General features: G+C 38.0%; 1 protein-coding gene across 1 annotated transcript in view; it reads left to right on the forward strand.

The window, feature by feature from the left end:
- The first annotated feature begins 2,649 nt into the window (after positions 1-2,649).
- The window catches only part of RORB (RAR related orphan receptor B), a 240,089-nt gene continuing 224,072 nt past the window's right edge, over positions 2,650-18,666 (forward strand). The window contains exon 1 of the mRNA XM_060199296.1: positions 2,650-3,293. Within this exon, the coding sequence (XP_060055279.1) occupies positions 3,287-3,293 (7 nt within the window). The 5' untranslated portion in view covers positions 2,650-3,286. The remainder of the gene's footprint in view (positions 3,294-18,666) is intronic.

An 18,666-nucleotide genomic window follows, 5' to 3' on the forward strand; every position in this document is an offset into this window, starting at 1 on the left:
AGTTGCAGAAGTATCAGATTATATACATAAGAAGTTTGTGAATCACTGGAAAAATGCTGGTTTCTTTCTTTAAATCATGAATATTTATTTTACATAGATTCCATCCAGTTGAAATGATTTATAACTTATTTTTAAGAAGTCCAAAAACTCAGTTTATTTTGTTTTTAGGGAGATCAAGAAATGGGCCCCTGGTCACACTATAACCAAGGATCACTAATTATAATATTCTTAAGAATAAAGAAGGTACGTTTTCACCGCTATATGTAAATATACATATGCAGTTTTTGAAAATGGCAGCAAGTCTTTATTTCTAATTATTATTTTAATCAAAAGTGTTCAGAAGGGATTAAGAAATGTGAGTTGTGGGTCTAAGCAGTATTAAGCTTGGTTGAACTTACAAAGCAAAAAACATACAATGTATAGGAGGGAAAATGTCTTCTTTATGTATGTATTTAAATATCTTCTTTAAGAACTATAGGGCTGGTGAGATAGCTCACTTGGGTAGTGCTCTGCTTAGCCATGTGCAGTACAGATATTTGAGACTGACCCCCACACACTGAAGTAAATTTAAGTGCTATATGGTCTCTCTCTCTCTCTCCCCGTCTCTGCCTCTCAAGAAAAGAAAAGATTATACATACTTCATCAATAAAAAAAGAAGTTCCAAAATTCAAAAGTGTGGTTAGTTATTTAAGACTAGGTAAGAGTTCTTTTTTTTTTTTTTTTATTTTGAAGCCCATTGTAAACAAGAAACAAAATAGTGGCTACAATAATAATCATAATGTTTACAAAGACTATGGAAATTCTATATTCCTGTGCTTCTGCTTGAAGCACATAAAATTAAAATGATGTAGTCACAATTGGTTTCTTGATTATTTTATATTCAGTAATTTTTAATGAAGCAACTAAATTAGGCATAACTTAGTGCAACTTTAATGTAGTTATGATGAATATATTTAACTTGATTAAAATTATAAAACCAGGGAGCCTTAAATATTATCTTAAAAGATTAACTACTGTGTCAATTACAAATCTAGGGGAAAGATATTTATAAGGGAATAACTATTCTTAACAGTAACTTCCTTTTGTTCATTTCATTTAATTAAAGACTCAATCAACTTTCATTCTTAACACTAAATTTTGTCTAAATTACACATTGGCTTTGCAACTGGAAGGGTATACAGCAGGGAAAGTCAATTTAACACTAGTGAAGATTCAGCAAGCAATTCATTTTTTATAATCAGGAGGGAAAATAACCACTTGGCAGTATAAAGCGGTCTAGTTAACTAAATAATTGCCAGTCTTACATTATTTGTGTATGTGTGTGTATGTTCGTACTATATTACATGATATGAACTTATAACAGTAAGAATCAAAGTATTCAGGCATTTGTACAGTAACAATGAGGTTTTCTCTGCCAACAGGCAGGCATAGGACAGTAGCCAAGAATGGCAAGACACTCCCCCTTCTGTATCTGTTAGTCCAGTTGTCCAAAGTATTTATGAAGTGCCCAACTATAGGGAAGAAAGTAGATGCGATCATCAATTTCATATGCTTATTTTACCCTAAAAGAAGGCAATAGTAACTTGTAAACAGTTTTAGTGTTACTAGACTTGTATCATGATATAAGGGGGGGGGGGGGACTCTTACACACAAAGAAAAAAACTGATGTTAATCTCTTTTGGATTGAGGGGTGAGGAGCTTCTCTGAGAGATATTTTCAGAGGAAGCAGAGGGGCAGACAGTGGTGTACCTGGTGGAGTGCACATGTCACCAGGCACAAGAGCCCGGGTTCAAGCCCCTGGTCCCCACCTGCAGAGGGAAATATTCACAAACAATGACTTAGTGCTGCAGGTGTCTCTCCTTCCTTTTCTACCTTCCCCTCCCTTCTTAATTTTTCTCTATCCTCCCCTAGTTTTAAAACACTTTATTTATTATTGGATACAGACAGAGAGATATTGAGAAGGAAGGGTGAGACGGGTGGGGGGTGTGTGCAGTGAGCACCTGCAGCCTTGCCCCCCTGCAGGTGGGGACCAGGAATTTGAACCTGGTTTCTTGTGCAGTGTAATGTGTGTGCTCAACCAGGTGCACTGCCGCCTAGCTCCTGTCAGGCTCCTACCTGCCCCTCTTAATTTCTCTCTATCCTACCAAGTAGAAAATAAACAAAGTGTATATATATGTGTGCTTTTAAATAGAAATAAATAAAGGGATCAGAAGGCTACTTGCATGGGGCTACCTTTTAGCTGTGACTAGAGGAGGAGTGCCCGACTGAAGCCTGAGTAGAGTGGGAGAGGAGCAGCACGGTCGCGGACTCTGCAGGAGCACCCGTGTTCACGGGGTCCCTGCTCTGGTGCGGTCTGCCAGCTCCCGCTCCTCCCTGGAGCAGGAGTGCATGTCACCTGCAGATCCCAGGCTCTGCAGCCCAGACGTTACAGTCCCACGTCCAGCCCCGCCCTCCCTCGTGGTCGCACCGAAGGCCACGCCCCCGGTCACCACGCCACGCCCTCGATCTTTAAAGACCACGCCCCTCTGGTATAACCAGCGGTGATTGGCTGAGGCTCTGACAGAAGGCGGAGCCTGAAAGGGGGCCAGACCCGCCCCCTCATATAAGCTCCTGGTCTGTGCGCTCAGCACCTCTCTCTGCTGCCTCTCTTGCTCCCTGCCTCCCGCAACTCGACAGTGTAATTCACATTGTGGATCCGCTAACAGGCACAGCTGTCATGTGAAAACGCACATGCTCTGCCATCCACACCGCCTTTCCTCCTGCTCTTTCTCTTGCCTCTTCCTCCCCCCAACCCCTCCTTGCTCCTTTCTGCCTCTTCTTTGTAACTAACGAAACCAGCAACAACTCCTCCTCCTGTCCTCCCTTCCTCCCCTTCCTCCTCCTGCTCAGCCCAAGTGATCACAAAAGAAATCTCCAGAGCCGGAGGCGCTGACAATTTTTAAAAGCAAGCACATTGGAGAGAAAGGGGAAAAGAAAAAAAGAAAACAGAACCCAGGCGGCAGCTGAGCGACACATTTTGTCTTGTTTTTGTTTTTTTCCACGCTTCCTGAAAACAAACAAACAAGCCAACCAGCACCGGCGCCTGCAAAGTGCTGACTCCGTGGCGGCGGCGGCGGCGGCGGCCCGGACCCAGGGGATGGTCCCCGCGGCGCCGCGCCTCGCCTGGCCCCGCGCGCGCTGAGCCCCGGCTGGGCCCCGGCTGGGCTGCGGGCCGGGCTGAGGGCTGCGGGTTCCGGCTGGGGGCGCAGCTTCATGACGGCGAGGCGTGGAGCGGAGCGGCCCCACCATGCGAGGTAGGCGCCCTCGCGTGGGCGGGCATGGGGCTAAGGACCTGTCCCGGGCGCCCGCTCTAGCCTGGGGGGGGGGGGTACCCAGCAAGGGCCCGAGTTTGCGCCCGCAACGGGTTCACGTCCCGGGCAAGGAAAGTTGGGCAGGTGCGTGGCCTTCGGTTGTCTGCTTGCGGGCTGGGCTGCACTTATCCACGTGAGTGTCTATAGGGGGCACTTAGGATGCGAAGGGGTCTAGAGCAGGACGGGAGCGTCCTGAGGCGGAAGCAGCTGGGGGCTGCGTGTGAGACCCGAGGGGCGCAGGGCACCATCAGGCGGGTCCACAGAAATGACAAGCCTCAGTGTCGCCACTCAGCATAGTGCTTTGGTCCCCATGCGCGCGTTGCAGTCAAGCCAGTGCAGCTGGAAAAAGTTGCTGGAGAAAGTTCCTTACTGGAAGAGTACAAGCTTCCAGCCAGGGGGGCTCTGCTGTCCTGAGGCGCCCGCTGGGTCAACCCTTCAGTGGCCGTGGCGCGACACACCTGCTGGGTTGTATCTTGCCGGCCTGAGTATTGGGAAGTCAGCTCTGCCTCCTGCTTCCCCAGCTCTGCCCCTGTACCCCAGCTCTGCCCTCTGCATGCCAACTGTCCCTTTGCTCCCTAACTCTGCCCACTACTCCCCCAACTCTGCCTCTGTTCTCCAACTCTGCCCCTACTCCCTTAACCTTGCCCCTGCTTCCCAATTCTGCCACTTACTCCTCTAACCCTACCCACTCCCCAAACCTGACCCTCTTCTACTCCCCAACTAGGTCCCCGCTCCCCAACTCTACCTGCCCCCCCAACTCTGCTCCTTGCACCCTAACTCTGCCTGGCAGGACCCTTGGTGCGAGGTACCAGTGGCAGAGTCCTAGTCAGGTATGAGCCACCGGATGTCCCTCCCCACCCAGTCTCCCTCCAGTCGCCATGGGTTTCATTCAGGGTTTAGGGAGCCCACTGAAGTGTCCTGGAGGCAGAGGATTAGGACCAGCCCTGGACTTTGCTGCTTGCTAGAACTGAGCTAGTGGATCACAGGCGAGGGGGAGAGAGATTGCTCGCACTCAGCCCCCGCAGTCGACCGAGCTCTCAGCACCTAACTGTGTCTCCGCAGATGATCAAGCCCCCAGCAGCCCCCTCCCTCCATCCCTGGCGGCGCTCACACCTGGCACCTTCAGCCAAGCCTGGCTGTTTCGAAGCTGGGCTCCCCCGAGTGTGGAGTTGGGGGGGGGGTCCTGAGTGTGAGGTTGTGGGCAGCAGGACTGATGGGGTAGCCAGTGCGGACTCATCTGTTTGTGCACCAAGGGCTTCAAGCTGCTTCCAATCCAGGCTTCCAGGCTGGAATGTGCTCACAGCCCCCTGCCCAGACCACTCAGAAAAGTTCGCTCAGGCAGTTAGTGATACAGAATCCAGTGATTGCTCCCCCCACCTCTCACTAGCTATCTCTGTCTCACTCTGTCCGGTCTCAGCACCAAACTTTCTCCTTTAATTTTGTCTTGACATATGCTGCTGCTCTAATGGTCTAAAACCACCTTCCCGCCCAGTTTCAACTTAGCAATAAAATCTGAGTTTTAAAACTACTCACTCCTCCTCCCTAAATTGTAGAGAACAGAAATATGCAGGCAGGCATGGACTGCAGCTTGATCAAACTGCTCCTGAAAGAGCCCTTTGCCAGGGTGTGGGCTCTGCCCAGTGCTAGATGGGCAGTTGTGGAGAGAGACAGGACTTGCCCTGGCTGAGGTGGGCAGATCCGCCAGAGCACCTTCCTTCCAGAAGGTGCCCCACGGCCACCAGCCTATACCCCTGGGAAGGGCCCATCTCTGCTTGAAGGCTGGGGGAAGGAAGCTCACAGAAGAGCAAGTGGAGGCTGCAGGTTCGTTTGCTCTTCCTGCTTCCCTCACCCCTCACTGCCTCTCTTTTGAGGCCCAGTGCATTTTTTCATAGACATGGGAGTGGTTCTGAGAGTTGGAGTGAGAAGAGACTCAAGAATAAGCAGTGTTTTTGAGGGAGGCAAGGGATGAACTTGGGTGTGAATTTGGGAAGGGAAAGGAGGAAGCAGCTAGCTAGCTTTGGCTATAGGGCTTTAATTCAGACTCTAGGGCTTTAATTCAGACTACTGTGAGGACACAGGGAGAAAGCACGTTCTGACTTTGGGCCTGTCATTTGCACACAGGCAGATACACAAACACACAGAGACACACAGACACACAGACATACATGCAAAGAGACACACAGACAGACACAGAGACAGAGACACACACCTATAGACAGAGTGAGACACTCATATTACCCCTTACAGCGCTTGTGTCCCACTCTTTCCAGGGGGCAACTCTCCAGACTCTAGGCTCTGTGAAGGAGGAAAACTTGTGTGAGGTAGCAAACCCACCACTGCCGCTGCCACCACCCCCCAAGTCTGAGTTCCAGCCCATTCCAGCATTCCATTCAAGCTCTGGGGTTAGGAAGGAGTTAAGGGTATGAACATTCAGGTCACTCCCCACCTCCCACCCCCCTGCTGTGCCTGCCCCTGGGCAGCCTCGGACAGTGGAGGTTGCCTTTGGTAGTACTGGAAGCATTTCCATTTTGTCAGTTGGGAGAGGCTACTACATAGATGCTTGAGGAGAATAACTTCCAGTTGCCAAAGGGAAGACTTTTCATTAAGTCTGTCCACAGATGAGAAGCCAGTGAGCGGAAGGTGCTGGCTCCTTGCCTCCTTCCTGAAAGACTTGTCAGCTATTTAATATTCAGGGACACTGAAATGGTCAGAGTTTTTAGCCCTGCCCCTGCAGGAAAAAAAAAATGCTTCCAAAAAAACAGGTGCACAGATGTCATAGCAATCAATAATAGGTGATTGTGGCTCTGGCAGGTTAGAAGTCTGGTTTTATGCTTGCTGTAAGCAAAGGCAGAGCTTGGCTTTTCAAAACTTCAGTTTCCATCTATTATTTTTAGGTAGTTAATTTGTATTAACTTCTAACTTTTTTTTGGGGGGGGGAAGGGCATGGGGAAGTGGGGTGAGTAAAATAATAGCTTGCTCTCAGAAGTCCAGAGCTCTCAATGTTCTGCTGGTCAGGACTTTAAATTTCCTGAACAAGCTTGTGTCCTTAATGTCCTTCACAAATCCCCATTAAATAATTGCAACTCATCTCTCACAATAAAAAGGGGGGGGGCAGCTAGAAGTACATCTGTCAGATGCCTATTAATAATTGTTCATTTAGTAATCATCACAAAGTTAGTGTTCAGTTTAAAGAAAAATTGTAAAAGTACTTTATAGGTATTATTTAAAATAGAGAGAGCCAGAAAAAGAAACTGCTTTTATAGCTGGTCATGTGTGGGTTTTGTGTCTTTTCTTCTTTTCTCCCTTGACATCCTAGGTGTAGAACTGTCACACCTCTGAAGGCAGAGAAGTGCTTGATATCCTGGGCTACTCAGATAGGGATTAGCACAAGACTTTTTTTTTGCAATAGGATACCAATTAGGTCCTAGGAAAGCAGAATGGAAATAACAAGGAAAGATTGTTGAGCAGCATAAGCACATGAGATTTAAAATTGAAATTTTTTTTGTTAGTATTTATTAAAAACTTAGAAGTATGGGATTTTTTTCCATATGCAAAACTTGAGGTTTTATAGGAGACCCTGATGAGTTCTTGCATCTTCATTAAAGTGATTTATGTGCAGTTTTATTTTAACATGAGTAACATGTTTCCTTTATATGCAATAAAATACTGATGTTAACATCTCCTTACTTTGGGTAACTATTTGTCAAGTGCCAAACTATTGAAAGTCTCAAAAGCAATCATTCAGCTATGGATATGCATATATTGTACTCTAAGTTTAAGTATCCTAGATTCCAGAAATCTTATTTTACAGCAACAAAGAATTTATAGCAATAAAAAATTATAACTTTACAAGGTCAGTTTCATGAAAATGTTTGAACTGCATAATATCACCCCCAAAAGATACAGAGGTGTCATCGAGATTTTGAATTAATTCAGTTCAAGGAAATTATATAGATAAAAAGTCAAGTTAAATGTGTCAATAGTTGCAATTTTATATCTTATATACTTGATTCCACCTTCTATGAGTATAATGTGACCTGTTTATATTTCACCACAGTAGACCTAAGAAATAAAAATTTTAATAAGAACATGATAATTATACGTTTCCACTGTAACAAGTAATATACTTCTAGTTTAAAGTACATACTATGGGATTCAGTTTTACTAAATTATTAAGTTAAAATTCTATGTGCATGGATATGTTGGTGTTCTACAAATTTATAAATAAACTGAAGTTTTAAATTATAAACAACAGCATCAGTATCACTCTACATTGGTGAAATCTAAGCCGTACAGATAAATAATGGGAAAGTAGAAGAATTAAAACTAAAGTTAAACCAACAAACTCTGACCTGATGAAAACAAGGCAAAGGTTCATTCACATGTATCTTATTAGTACACAATATATTAGTGACTGAGATGACTGTTTTTATAATTTATTTTAATATTTTATAACAAATATGTTTTAATATTTTTATCATTCTAGTAACAAAAAGGATTTCTTAGGAGTAAATCATTTATGTGTTTATTCCATAAAGACAAAATACCAACATAATGCTTACATTATATTGTCATTAATTTGACATTAACAAAACATTCTGTTGGGATGTGAAATATACAGAATTGTAAATAGTGGGAGTAGATGTTTATTTGAGACTTTGAAATTCAAGATGTAGTTTTACTGTTCCAGTCATTCTCATCAAAAGGATAGAAATTAAGTAGATGAATGAAATGAGTCTTTAATGTAATGAGTGACCTTTGGATAAAATGAGCACTCTGCACATAAAGTATTATTTCTATAATTTTGCAATCATATTCCAATTACAGCTTCTTGCAAATATTTATCTTACTTTGAATAGAATCTCTGACTTAACATAACTCTTAGCAGATAATAGCAGTCTTTGGAGGCGTCTGTTGATACACACTGATACACAATATGTATATGTATGTGCCTATAACCACCCACTCAGACAAAAAGAATGAATATTTGAGAGAGAAAATCATTCTTATCTTTGCTTTCACAAGTCAGACTTTCAAATCCAAACCTATTTAGAGAAAAAGAAACAACTTTCCAGAGGATTCAGAAAGGAAAAAAAAAAATAGAAATATATGTGGTACTTGAGCCCCATAAAAAAAGAAACTGTAAATGACATCTACTTATAAATAATCTGCATAAAACCCCATTATACTTACTAATGATAATTAGAGGGGAAAGGAATCAAAGAACTCAGGGCTGCCAAATAAATAAAATATTCCATCTCAAATTAAGCAACAAATTCATAGATAACAAGGCTTATGTCATGAATTTGAAGGATGTTTCTTTTGTAACACAAGACAAAGGGAGCAAAGAGGAATAAATATTGATTGAACTAATCATCTGATGAATAGAAATGAGATTTACCAGTGCACCAATATAATAGGCTGTGTTAACTAGTTCTTTCAGAGTGCATATGCTGCCCTTTCAACCCCTGACCCTGTCCATTCAATTCTTAATGAGGGAAACCACAGGTGTTATAACGGCATTTATGGTGAATCAAACTAAATATAATAACCATGTAATATAATAACTAATGGCATTGGGGGTGGATTCTTATGAAAGAAAGTACTTTGATCACAATGTTATAAAATTAACAACTACTGCAAACCATTCTAATTTCAGTTTGCTCAATTCACCTATAAAATGTATCAACATTTCAATTAGGAAATGTGTCTCTGTGCAGTTTTACTAATGCTTATCTGACACACTAGCATGTCATCGACATACATTTTTCATAAACCTTTTAATACTTTGCATGATAATGATTTGAAACATTTGATAACACATAGAAGATATAGTATTTTATACTTACAAAAGTATGGATTTTTCTTGGCTAGTAGTTATTTTAAAAGTATCAACAATAGGATATAACTTTTTAGTAATTTTTATAATGACATCATACATTTTGTTTTAAAGTTAAATTAGAATATTCATGGCTTATAGGCATGTTCATACAGAGACTAAAATGAATATGTCACTTTTTGCCAAAACATGAGTTTTAAACTTGTTTGAAAACATGCTCTTACAAAAGCAAAAGTAGTTTGATTAGACTTAAATGTGCTGACCTCTACAGACTGTATACTATTAACTGTCTAAGTATGCTAATCTCATAAATTACTTTACTGTAAAGGGTACTTGATGCGATTTTTCTCCTGTGGTAACATCATCGTGGTAGTTTTTACATCATGTGGTTATATTTCTCTAGTTCAGTAGAGACACAGACACGACTGGAAAAAGGAGAAAATTAATATAGTTTTTATATAGAATTATGCTTCTGTTTACTTATTTGTTCTCATGTGAGCCTCTTATCCTGCCACTGTGGGTTATATGAAAATTTTGATTAATGAAATTTGGTACATACATTTTTTTATCTCACAGTAAAGTTTTTACTAGTTAATATTATAATAATTCAATTACAGATTAAATCTTTTCATAACGAATTGTTATACTCACTTGAATTTCTTTAGGATTTGGTTGCAATTATGTAACAAAAGTACATACACAGTATTTTAATATTTTATTAGAAACAAAGAGAAACAGCTTTTATTCCAATATCTAAGCATGTTGACATTAAATAAATTAGTATTGCTGGTCACAAGAATTAAAAAGTAGAGTGTTATTTTCTTTTACTTTTTTGAATTTATTTAAAATACCATTTCAGATGCAGAATTCTCTTTTTTGATTTGAAACTAAGCTTAACTCTCCCCTGTTATGAAAACTTGGTCACACTCAATGGTCTCCATATCTAAGAATTCAAATTAAAAATAGGATTGTGTGTGTGTGTGTGTGTGTGTGTGTGTGTGTGTGTGTGTGTACTAGACCTTGAGCTTGCTCTCCTAAGCCACTTTCTCTTTCAGACAGAGATGGAGACACCGTAGCACTGGAGCTGAGCTTTCTCCTGTTTCATGATGTTTTCGTGCAGTGCTGAAGTTCAAACCTTGGCTGTAGTCACTGCAGAGCATATGCCTGCACTACCTGCTGTACTATCTCTCCAGTCCCTAAGATATACTCTTGAGTGTGAGAGTAAGATCATATCCCCAAATGTTTCAGTTATCAATTCTAATTTTAAAAGAGACAAGCTAAAAAAAAATGTGTGAACAAGTGAGAATATGGCTGACTCACAGTCGTTCACAATATACCGCTCACAGAGCTGGGGCCTAGGGATGCCCGCTGTAGGTAACGAGACCAAAACAACTCTCAGCCATGATCACAGAGAACAGAATAGGCCAGAGCGAGTGCACCGTTAGAATAGATGCCACAGTGGGAGTTATGTTTGAGCTGGGCCTCAAGGGGTATGTTCAAGTCCATCTGTTGTTGAATTTCTTCATGATTATAGTTGAGGCTTCCTGAGTTATTGCTTTCTGTCTGGTCTGTACCCACTGCTTCCTTTTACAGTTGGTTCTGTGTAAAATGTGCTTTATTGAAGTAAAACTAGTCACTAAAAGAACACATCCTGGTGGAGAACAAGTAGTATTGTTCTCAAGTAAACCCTTACCTAGTTTTACTAGCATTAGCTTTATTAAAATGATAAATAAAGAAATTAAGTGGCAGTCAAGAAAACAAGGCTCTAGGAAATGGTTTGGAGAGCTCATCTCACATGCTTAGAGCTCTGGGTTCTATGCTAAGTACATCATAGGAGCAGCAAAGAGAATTCCATGGTGTGGAAGCAAAGGCTGTTCTCATTCTCATTCTAAATATAGGAAAATATTTATTTCAAGGAATTGGCACAGTGGACTGTACATACATTAGACCAGAACATGGATTCTATCTCCACTATCTTTAAAAAAGAAAGAAAGAAAGAAAGAAAAGAGAAAAAGAAAGTAGTTCTTAAAATGCAAAAAAGAAAACATACTGGAGGAAACAAATCATTAGAATAAAGATTATGATTTGTCAAAAAAAAAAAGATATTGCTGGGAAAAATAGCTTACAAGATCTTTATTTTTATAAGATACTTTAGTATTATAAACTACCAAAATAGCTGATGTATATTGTGTTTCATCTTCCTTAATATTTAAAGTATTATCTGCAAATAGCTGTATTTGCTTTAGAGAATACCTTAGATTACTAGATAGCAAGAAAATAAAACCCTTTGAAGTAATAGAGTACATAGTCAGTATCTGAAGACCACAGTGATGATCTTTAGATGCTGCTATTTCAAAAAATTTTGTATTAAGATTGTATTCTGAAAATTAAAGTGTATAATCAATACTTCATAGCTTTGCTGACTTTTGAACTATTCTTTCAAGTGTGTGCATGTGTGTGTGTGTGTGTGTATGTGTATGAAATTCTTGGAAATTTACATAGTAATAAAAATGTGTGAGAAGCAACTATTGGCCATGTGCTGTTAAAGATTAAATCAGTGATCTGTTTGAAAAATTAATATAATTCACATTTTCCCCTAAAGTAATAACTTGACTTTCTGGTTTTATACCTTAGTTCATCTGCATTTAGTTAACTTGAACCCACATACTAATGTCTAGTCTACTCTAAGAAGTGAGTGGGATCAAGTTCCTGAGGTTACAAAGGTGAAACACATTAGACAGAAATGAATTCCCCAAACTGAAATGTCACTATTGGATACTTATGTGCAGACAATGGTCACTCTTGATCATAGTTCTTTCTGCTAGCAGAAACCTCATCTTCAGATTTCTATAGGGTAGAATACTTTTTTAGAAACTCTGATGGAAGAATTATTTAATAAGACTATTGGTTTGTAAGAAATAAAGTTCGACATTGTGATTTCTCTCATAGCACATAGATTATGTGAAATAGACATACACAGGCATTTCACATTGTGCCTGAGCCAGTATGCTGTTCTGGGTGATCAATACAAGCTATTCAATCTCTGGAAAATAGTGGTCCTGCCTGTACTGCTATACGTATTATGAATCTAGCTTTTTCACTCTACTTTTTATGGACAGACATAAGCCTAGTACTTAGTAAACATTAAGCCACTATTTTCGTCTTGTTGAATAGAATCAGAATATGTTATTGCCAGTTATCGATTCTGAAACTATGAAATTCAGACAGTAGTATTATTTTTATCTCCATAAATAGTGTAATGAAATAATCAAAACAATTTTCTTACTAAATTACATTGAAAACATGTTAGATTCCACCTATCTAAGGCATAGATCCAAAAAGTAATTCCTATGGTTTCATTCAAATTTCCAAAAGTAAAAATTTTAGTATATAGTTTGAACTGGAGTAAACAAACACTTCAGTCATGTTTTACCTGCCAGCAGCTGTGGGAATCTTGATTCTAGAACCAAACAATAACAGAAGTTTAAAAGATTTGCTGGGACTCTAGTGACTAGTTGTCTCTCATTATCATTACCAGGTCAAATATTAAAGTTATTGCACACAACATTTTCTATAATTTGCACATAAATTGAGCCTGGCACTTAATAATAGAATTAAATACTCTTTTTCAAGAAAAAAAGCAAAAGAAACCTTGTTCCAAATTTCCACAGTTGTTGAATATGAGCAAATGCCACACAGTCTGGTTGAGAAGAAGAACATTTGTTCAGGAAAAACACCTCGTATCATTAAGGTGCAGTGTTTCTTGGCAATAATTTGATGTCTTTTCTCTCTTTTTTTTTTAACAAAAACAATATTTTAGATAAATTCATTTAGATATCTTTAGGATTATAACATGTTCTTCAGTATTCTCTTAAAATTAAATTTTAAACAGCCCAAGGTTCTAAAGATTTTTTTTTTCTTTTAAATGCTGACCACTTATTGACAGACTTAATTCTTAGCACTTTCATTATGGCTTATATGTCTTAATTCTTGTAAGTGAAAAAAAGAGAACTATGTGCCGAAGTAGTGTGGGTGTGTGTGTATGTGGGGGGCTAAGTATCATTCCAAGGACAACTCAGAAATATCAGTAGTAAAAATGATAAGAAGGTAGTACTAATATCCTCCCAGTTACATTGTGTTTTGTTGAAGTTACTAAGACCACTAAGGATCAGTTTAACTACCATCCATATTTGAATAAATTAAAATTTATATTATTGGTTTTAGAATATGTTCTGAGAGAATGAAATAAACTAATTTTATAATCTTTTCCACTGATGTTACATTGAACTTTAAAAGGTTATCTAACATAATGGAGACGAGTATTGGTTTAGAGTCAAAGATAGATTAATTTGTCATAATACAATGACCAAGAAATAAAGGAAAATAGATCGCAAAGCTCAGTAGAGGATCAGGTTTACATCTAATTAAACAAATCATGATTATTGAATATTTTTAATGTATAAGAAGTGATGCCTTCCAAGATGACAATCTTAAGCTTAACAAAAGTGGCCTCTTTATAAAACTACTCAAGAATTTCTTAGATGATTTTATTATGTTTGAATTTCTCAGTGTTCAGTATTGATTATGTGACATTTTTTGCTGAGAAAAAAACATAGGTGATTCATCCATAATGATTTATTAGAAGAAAACCAGAATTTGACATCAATCAAGGGCTTCTAACTATGAATCCAGTTTCATTTTCATTACTCTTACGCTTTCTCTCTTAAGCTGTTCTTTTGTTTGCCATCCAATGTACATCACGATGTACAGTGTGCACTAACATTTGGCCAGTACTGACCCTCAAGATAACAATTGTTTTTTCACAACTCTCATGAGTCCTTTGTTCAATAAAAGAACAGATAATAATGTAGTAAAGCTATAGTTATTTACAAGCACAAGATCACCTTGAGCAAACCATAGTTCTCCACAGTTTTACCCTACCATAATGAAAAGGGCATTTACCAGTCTTTGAATAAATAGAAACAAGTTATTCTGAGAAAATCTTCAGATTCTGAACAGAAATAGTCCTTTGAGTAACAACAAAGTCAAAGCATCTATGGTAAAATTCATTGTTAAAATAATTATACCCTTAAACAATTTTAAAATTTAATTTCAAAGCCTCGTATGTCATCTTTTACAGAGATGTCAAAATTTAGTATAATTGTATATTTGAGTTTCCCCAAGAATATCCTAGCTTATCTGCATCTCCTTTAAGGAAGAAATAAATTTTATGGAAATTATAACATCTGTTGATGTCTAAATAAGGTATCACTCTTTGCTTCATAATCAATATGCACTAACTTAATAGTTTCTACTGTTCATCTAAGCATTTTTTTCTCAGGTTGTCAGTTCTCCCTTCCGGCTTTTTTGTTTGTCATGAGGAAGGTCATCTACATTTGGCCATAAACATTTCAGGAAAAGGAGAGGGCTGAATAGTCTATCTAACATCACCATTTTCCTGCCTGAGTTTCATTAATTCTGCCTGACTAGCTGGCATGGGAAGTCCTGTCAGCACTTCATCAGTATCAAGGGCTTATTATCATCCTATCTCAGGCTCTGTTTTGTGCAAGCATAAAATATTTTCTTAAGAAAAGAACCTTGACAATATTAAGAAGGTGCCATGTCTAATTGTGCCCAGCAAAGTAAATAATAAAACCAATTAAATTTGACATTAACTCTAAATAGATGCAGAATTCTGCTTCTCCTTAACTCTATGCAATTTAGTGTGGTTTACATTTTGACTGAAACATAATATTCCTTACAACAAGCTATTTTTTATGACAAATTTTTATGGTTTCAAATTAACTCTTCACAATTCTTAGTCATAGCTGTTAGTCCAATGTTAACTGATTTTTCAGGCTTCTTCCATGTAAGCTGTGCTGTGCAAACAGCTTGAAACATCAGCCCTTCCCCATTACTTATTCTCCAAGATTCAAGTTGATTTTTTTATATAATGGAATCATTACCACACTGTGCCTTAAATGTGGCCACCGATACTCTTAGAACAAAAATGGACTGCCATCATTACCTGCATTTAAACAGCTTTACCTCATGTTTAATACTTACTGTGTTTAGTGACATCTCATTTGGAAACTCAGTAACCTTGGCTCAGGTGCTTCTCTCTGTCTTACTTTCATTTTAAAATGCCTTCTTTGCTTGCTTTAAGTTTTAGAAATAATGATAAATTCCATTATACTCATGAATTCTGTCAATCTTAGTACAGAAGCTGCTTGTCAAGAAAATTCTGGGGGAAAAAAAAGTAAGAAGGAATTGTGTAAACCTAAGTGGAGCTGACAGATGCGGTCTCATCTCTTTACAAATATGGTAGCAGATGAGCTTCATTATGCCGTGCCTGTGTTGTTTCATATTCTAGAGTTCTCCATGAGCTTCTGTAGGCAACACCTGAGCGATCCACTAACGGTCTTGCTGGGTAAGCAAGACAGGTACAAGCAGGAATGTTCCCTGAGTGACTGAATCAAAGGAAGCCTCAAAATCTAAAGAATATGCCTTGTAACACATTCACTATCTTAAAAGTAGTTTCCCACTACTAACTAGCCAGGGAGATAATTCAACTGGTTAGAGCATTAAACTTTCATGCCTTAGGCTCCTAGTTTGATCCCTGGCATCAAGCCAAGATAGTGCTTTGGCTTGTATCTCTCACCCTCTGTCTCTGTCTCATGTGGCTATTACTCTCTCTCTCTCTCTCTCTGTCTCATATGTAATAGACATTTTTAATATCCCAATAAAAACAGAAACATTTGTTTTCTAAAAAGATTCCTCTTTTTAGAAAACAAATGTTTCTGTGGCTAATAAACATTAGGCAAATTAAAAGTGCTCTACATGATTTATTAAAGAATTTAAAAAATGATTGATATTTTCACCTTTCAAGTTGTAAGCATTTGATGAACTTTACACTTTCATATTTTATAGCAGATGTTTATATTGATGGAGTGGTCGAGCCTAAACCCTTAAAAAAAATGGATCATATTCTTTGGTTCAACAGGTCACTTTCAGAAAACCTTTTCCAAAAGAAATCACTAAGATATTGAAAATACTTTATAGCTAAAAAGTTCTATGTAAAGGCTAACATAAAGACTTTATATGTGGATATTTTACCGTCTTGCTTATGTGGCACACTTCACACAGTATGTCATCACTGTTTTACTAGTATGTATTCACTATGAATTCAAAACATACCACTAGTATTGATTTTTATATGAATCTGACAGTGTGTTTGTTGTAGTAGGAATAAAGTGGTCAGCAAAAAAAGACATCAACTCTGACCTCAACAAATAAAAGACTCATTTTAAAAAGTTTGTATATGAAATTCCATATACTATATGGTCGATTATACAAAATACATCTCAGAAAACATAAAAATGTTAAGCCACTTCTGAATAGTAAGCTAACTGTAATAAATACTAATCATAAGTACCAGAACTAACTTGGACAGAGGTCTAACTCTCTTCTTAAAATATTAACTTTCTTTAAATATTTATTTTTAAATTTAATCAGTGTAAAATTATAATAAAATTTCTGAATCATAAATTTTATTTTACTGATTGATAAAAATCAATCCAGAAGAAAATTTTGATACTTAGAAGCTTGTCTTCTTAAATTATTAAATTTGAATATATGCCTATGCACATTTTGTTGCAGATAACTAGATGATAAAAATATTTCAAATGAAAATCTCACAGGAGAAAATTATGTAGTGAGTAAAATGAAAGTATAAATTTAGGGGAGAAAGTATACATTGTAAATTTTCATTTTGTTGTAGAATCTATGCATTTTCAAAGGTCTGATACAGGTCTCAAACTTCTTTAGATCGAGAATCAATTGAGATACTCAAAAAGCAATTTATTACGTTCCTTTTAGAAAACAAAATCTAAAAATACACCAGAAATTACAGTATTTGCAGTGATAGGTAGTCTTCTTTTACTGTAGATCCCCGTTAAATGAATGTGTTCCAGGTCTCATGCCTTCTGTTTTAGAAGGATCCCTATTATCTTGATATTATAATTGCTTAGATGCGGGTGGACAGTGGTCTGATGGCTCTAACACTGGGCTTTCAAGTTCCTAAAGATTGGATCCATACCTCAAGGAAATTAATATTCCTATCACCCAGCACAAAATCTAATAGATAACAACTGAGTGAAAGCATTCAAGTCTTGAGAGAATAGCTGTGTATTTTACGTATGCTGAAATACAGGCTTGATTACCAAAAGTAATAAATGAATTGTAAACCTCTTACAGCTTAGATATTTGTCAAGCAGACCTATTTGTAGGAGTTCTTGGCAAGCTGGACACAATTGATAGAATGAGTGTGCAGTAAACTTCTTATACACATTCCCATATAGCATAATCAATTAATATTTATGTCTAATACCTTGTATATGTATCTGGTTTATGTTTTACTTTGAGGTAAAAAATATTTAAATACTCAACTAAAGCCTTTTTTTAACTTAGTCATAATTAGTATCTGAGATTTCAGATTAACTATGAATGAGAAGAGGTAACTAAAAAAATGTCTAATAAAAAATGTCAAACAATTGGTCAAATATATTTGGTTCAGAAAAATGCAAATCAAGATCATAATGAGATGACACCTCATACATGTTCAAATGCTTACTGTTAAAAAAAAAAGTAATATCAAGTTTAAGGATGTGGGGAGGGAGAGAAACCCTGTGGGTTGTTGGTGGAGATAGAAATTGCTGCAGCACTATAAAAATATAGGAACATCCTCAAAAAATTAAAAGTTGAGTGACCTTATGATCCAGCAATTTCACTCTTGGACATTTATTCAAAGGAAGGTAAAATTACTGTCTTGAAAACTTTCACACTTCACATGTTAATTTCAGCATTATTCACAATAACCAAAGCATGGAAACAGTCCAAGTGTCCTTAGTAAATGGCAAAGCTGGAATTCAGGTTCCCAGGTGTTAGTTAATATGAGATAGTGAAATTCTAACCCAACCTCTACTGCTTACTTTATGGTTTTGAACAAGTCTCTGAACAAGACTTTGAACTTAACTTCTCTGAATCTCAACTGTTTTGTAAAATGAAGAGAACACCTTGCAGAGGGGCCACTATAAGGATTAGGATACATGCTATCTTATTGTAAATGAGTATCTTGTTCTCACTGAATAGGCTTGTTGCTATTTTTGAATTTTCACTGTCACCCACACAAAAAAATTGAAGTGTTGCCATCTCTATATTGCAACCAAGTTGGGTCTCAAACCAAAGTATGTATAATTTTCCAAGAACAACAGGCCTCCTGGGAAGTGAGTTCTCACTGAGAAGTTGAGATTTGTTTAGATGGAAGAAAAGACTGAGAGATAACTGGCGTGACAACTGAAGGGAACTGTTGCACTTAAGTGAACTGAGAATGTTGGGAGTCTAGCTTTTGAACTTTGGAAAACCAAAAACATATGATTATTCCCTGTTAAAATTTGACCTATTAATGATTTAAGAATC

This window comes from Erinaceus europaeus, chromosome 10, assembly GCF_950295315.1.
Source record: "Erinaceus europaeus chromosome 10, mEriEur2.1, whole genome shotgun sequence".
Classification (NCBI taxonomy): domain Eukaryota; kingdom Metazoa; phylum Chordata; class Mammalia; order Eulipotyphla; family Erinaceidae; genus Erinaceus; species Erinaceus europaeus.